A 4,899-nucleotide genomic window follows, 5' to 3' on the forward strand; every position below is an offset into this window, starting at 1 on the left:
TCAAGCGGCATTACACATCGCTTCAAATCCTGTTTTCCATGAACGAACGAAGCACATAGAGATTGATTGTCATCTAGTACGAGAGAAGATTCAAGAAGGAATGATACGCACGGCTTACATAAGGACAAGTGATCAACCAGCTGATATATTCACCAAGCCGTTGAGTTCAACGCAGTTTGAAGTCTTACTTAGCAAGTTGGGTGTCATTAACATACACTCCAACTTGAGGTGGAGTGTTAAGGAAGATATCTCCATTAATTAGGCAATATTGTAAATTGATACTGTAGTTATTTGCTTCCTTATTTAGTCTCTGATCAAGCCTTGGTTATAGGTGATAGTTTAGGATACTATTGACTGAATCATTGTATAAAGCTGTAAACCTAGTTGTGGAATAATATATCGAACATTATAATCCCATTCTATGCTTCTCATCACACAGAAACCAAGAACTGGGACAATATGTTGAACATCGTAGAGAAAGAAGAGAGAAGAATAAGATCTGAACAGCGATTGGAGTAGTATGAGTGTTATTGGGACACAAACTCTATGGATTTTGTGTTCTTGAATCTTGAGATGATTTCAGAGATGTCACTGTTCTTGATTGTGAAATCGAATTTCTCGAATTTGATTTCATATATTTCAGAGAGGGAAGCAGAAGAGAAGGGCAGAGATGCCAGCGTCTGCCCAAATGGTTCATTATATATCATGTTAACATAACAACCCATAGTAGAAGAGAAAAAAGAAAGAAGAGAGAAGATATGAAGGAAGATCCCTCTTGTATTATTTCTTAGATAGATAAGATTATTACATTGATTGAGATTATATCTCTCCCTTCTCTTACAATATAAGTTTATAACAACTCTCTCAGCTTATGAATTAAACAAACTCTTAACAACTCTCTCAGCTTATTAAACAAACTCTTAGCAATACATACAACTATATATCAGCACTTAGTTCATTGACCCTTATACCCGTAGAAACTATTGAGGATTGAAGACTAATGTAGAACTGCATTAAGTTGACAAGCAGAAGGAGAATCCCTACGGTCAAAGCAATAACTTTCCATGGGGTACTACAGTAGTCGCTCCTAAATTGTTCGAAATACCAGTTCCATTTAACATGGTAATATTTATTCACTTCGACGCAGAGTTGGTCATACTGGAAATCTTTGACTGTGGTGTCAATGGAAAGGCTGTGCAAGAACTTAGAACCATCTTCAACGTTGAGCCAGTTAGCTAATATGTTCTTCTCAGAAAGAAGCTTTATATCCTTATCGGAACTGATGATGAGTTTATCCATGAAAACGGCGTAAGATGTTATTTGATGATGAGAATTGACTCCGACAGCACTGCTCAAAGGCGATGAGGTTCCTCCATAATGGTTCGGTCAACCCTGCAACTGCTAGTTCTGGAATTGTTAAAAAAACCCCATTTTTAAATTCGATGTTCATTAGATTATTATCCGAGCCCCTTACAAATTTAACTCCTGCTTCTGAGAGAGCTGTTGCTGCAGGAATTTCCGGTCCCATCTCTTTTTCTTCCTTTTCTGCGAACCACTAAAGACATTTTTTGTTATTTCTACCGGGAAGTTCAAAAGGTTTGATTGCGAAAACAATGGAAGTTTTGATTAGATCAAGTATGTGCAAAAATCGATTCTCATCAACTCGATCATTATTAACCCGGTCCTCCTTAAGATATTGGACATAGGAGTTGATATGTTTCTTCAACGAGTTTTGTGAGCAGAAGGCACTGAGCAGGACTACACTGAACGGGGGTCCACGGTCGATTTTGCCCAAGGTAAGGCGATATAAACAGCTGAGAACAAACCAAGGAAGCTGATTTTCTAATAGCAAAAGATCATGACATACATATTGGAACATGCAATCCATCTTCAATATGGGGTCATCATCATCTTTTTTCCCATAGACAATCTTCCAAAGTAGATGTATTACGAAGCAACCATCAAGTATCATAATTTCCATGAACTCTTTCTCTTTAAGGTGATCAAGTGGTTCTGCATAAAAAGAACGGGCGCGTTTCTCAAACTTAATGATGCCTTTCTTCGTTCCATTGTTAATGCTTTCAATGAATTTTTCAAGGCTTATATCCATGCGGGTGAGAAGGGTATCTAAATACCACTGCTTCACAGTTTCCATGCGCTGGAGTTTTTCGTGATCGTGTCGTCGATGGAAGGGTCCGATTGAGACGACGTGAGGCTCATATGCCTTTGGATTATGTCTCCGGAGAGCTTCGGGAACTTTGAAGATGCAGCTTGCGGGAGGCAAGGGTGATGTGCCAGGGTTTCTTCTCATCTTCTCTTTCAACGCTTCTAATAAAGTATCTTCTCGTACAATATAAGTTCGATCTGCACTGCGTTCCGTTTCAGTAGCCATGATGATGACCGGCCCAACTATATACGTACTGTCCTGAAAGTCTGAAGCAAGTTGCAATGGCATAGAATCAAATTAGAGAACGTAATTCGTAACTCCTAATGCAATAATCTTCTCTTCGTACTAGCTAATATTTAAAATATGGAAGAGAGAGTAAATATTTAAAATATAATTTCATAATTGCTTACCAACCCTTTCATTTTCTGATACCGATCCCTCACACACAGGGTCACATGCACGCAGACATGCCTACTTGATATTATTTAGAAAATAAAACCCAAGTCCTTTTTAGATTATTGTCCTAAAGAGAAGACAGAATATATTTGTAAAACTCCTCAACTTCTATATGTCCGTATATCTCTTTCATTTTCTTTACTTTTATTTCCCTGTTTCCCGCTGGTTATCAACTCTTCTCACCTAGTAAACTTTCTACACCCAACAAGATTTTAATAATTTACTGTCCACACCCAGCAAATCTTCAAGAACTATACCCATTTCTAAAGTGATCCGAAAATCCCATGCGGATATTGGGCGGGACTAGTCTTGAGCATCTTTGCTCTTCTATCAGCCTCTAGGCCTCTAGTCATGTTGAGTTGGTTCTTATCATCGTTGTTCAGTTTGCCTCTTTTCATTTTAGGCAATTGGGCAAAGGCTATTTAAACAAACATTTGTCCTTACTTCATACAATTATTATATGTCCCCGCCATGGGGCTGTAGGTGGCAGTGAGTCCATGCATATTAGAGATAATATTGAACAAGTAAATAGTAATACTGATGCGAGGTCAGTGATTCCATCCCTTGCGTCAAGTTCGAATTATTAAACTCACACACACTACACGGATGCTAGTATGACGGTTTAATGTTTCACGCCTAGCCACCACCAGCTACCCCAACAACATGGAGTGGGAAGACTACTTCGAAAACAAGGGTATTATTCCTTCTATGACCTCAGCGGGGACGAGCCGACAAGGTTTTCACGGGAGCAGGACGCTTGAAGATACGTTCGTACCTCCTATTGGTCCTCTGAAGCCTTTCCGGGACCTGATGGGTTCCGATTAAGAAAAGCATACCAGACTTACTGATGGTTCTAAAAACCATAAGCAGGTTTAATTGCAAAATAATTTCTTTTTAATTCTTTATTAGTTTGGCTAATGTAATGAAACACTTTTTTGAACTTTAAAACAGGTGCATGAGCTGAGTGTGCTACGGAGGAAGAATCTGTTTTTGTTCTTTTCAAGCCTGGACACTTGTGACCGTGAACATCTTTCAATTCTGGAGTCGATTAATGCTAAGGTAAGTAAACAGAGGATTATTATTTGGCTAAAACATCTCCTGCTATTTTGGAGTTTTCAGCTAAAGACATTCAGTACGTAAAATCTTGTCCATCCCAAAATCTCCTGCTATTTTGGAAGTATGAACTTCACAAAGTTTTGATCACCCCAATAATGGGGCCCAAACTAAGTCCAACTAAGGGTTGGGCTAAAACACCAAACATCTATTGGGGCTGGGCTTAAGTCTGAAGGGAATTGCTACAAACGGCTCAGTTGAAAGAAAGTATAGAAGAGAGAAGGAAAAATTGTCTTACAAACGGGCTCAGTTTAATGAATGTATGTGTCTCATTAACTGCTTATTATTAAGTGTCCCTTAAAATCTCTCAGCCTAACTACTTAACTTTTGTTTTTAACAATGCAATATTCTAAACTGCTCACTGCTTTAACCTGCTCTTTTGAAGAATGCGATATTCTAACCCGCTCTTTTAAGGTTCTCATCATAAGCACTTAAGCTATATAGGTTGGATACTTTACTAGAATACAACAATATTGTTTTTTACTTTATTAAAAAACAAAAAAAGCAAATGTGTATTGTCTTTTGATTTTACTCCTTACCTGCTTGCTTGTTCTGCTGTGTCACTTTCACCTTTGTTATTTTTTTCAAATGCGGAGTCTGAACCATCAGCGACACCTTTGGACCGTTGGCTTGGCTGAGTCTTGAGAGTCACAACGATAATTTCACATGAAAGAATTGCCAAAAAAGGAGGACACGTTACACGTATACATATAATTGTTTCCAGTTTTGTCGGAGGCCGAGCCATGTGGCACAAGCACAAGCAAAGAGGGCGTTTATGGATTTGTCAAAGATTTTGCATTTCTACTAACTATAATAATTCAATTACAAACAAAAATAATAATTTTTCTGTCCTCGTTCGCTACCTTCACACTGCCTGCAGATATTAAAGCACGTGCTGTAAACATTTCACGTGTCCTGGTCCTAGCAAGATAGATAATGGAGGATATATATTTATATATTTATATATAATTATTTGGTCAAGGCAGTGGTCCAGAGGAAGTCAGAGATAGATAGACAATCTGCAAATACAAAGGATTGAGTGGAGAGTAGTGGAGACTGACCCAAAGCTGAAAAGGATAAAGCATTCCCACGTTGAGCATTATTCACAAAGGATAATGCCTTAGAAAATCATTCCTTTTATCAAATCCCAACTAACACTAGGA

General features: G+C 38.3%; 1 protein-coding gene across 1 annotated transcript; it reads right to left on the reverse strand.

Moving 5' to 3' along the window:
* Positions 1,556–2,392, reverse strand: LOC18789998 (UPF0481 protein At3g47200). Its single transcript, XM_020554619.1, has one exon. It carries the CDS (start codon positions 2,390–2,392, stop codon positions 1,556–1,558), a length of 837 nt encoding a protein of 278 aa, XP_020410208.1.

The sequence above is a fragment of the Prunus persica genome, chromosome G1 (assembly GCF_000346465.2).
Source record: "Prunus persica cultivar Lovell chromosome G1, Prunus_persica_NCBIv2, whole genome shotgun sequence".
In the NCBI taxonomy this organism is placed as follows: domain Eukaryota; kingdom Viridiplantae; phylum Streptophyta; class Magnoliopsida; order Rosales; family Rosaceae; genus Prunus; species Prunus persica.

Bases quoted from the DNA above. Each gene is read 5' to 3' on its own strand.
- LOC18789998 (XM_020554619.1), bottom strand. From the start codon at position 2,392: ATGGCTACTGAAACGGAACGCAGTGCAGATCGAACTTATATTGTACGA.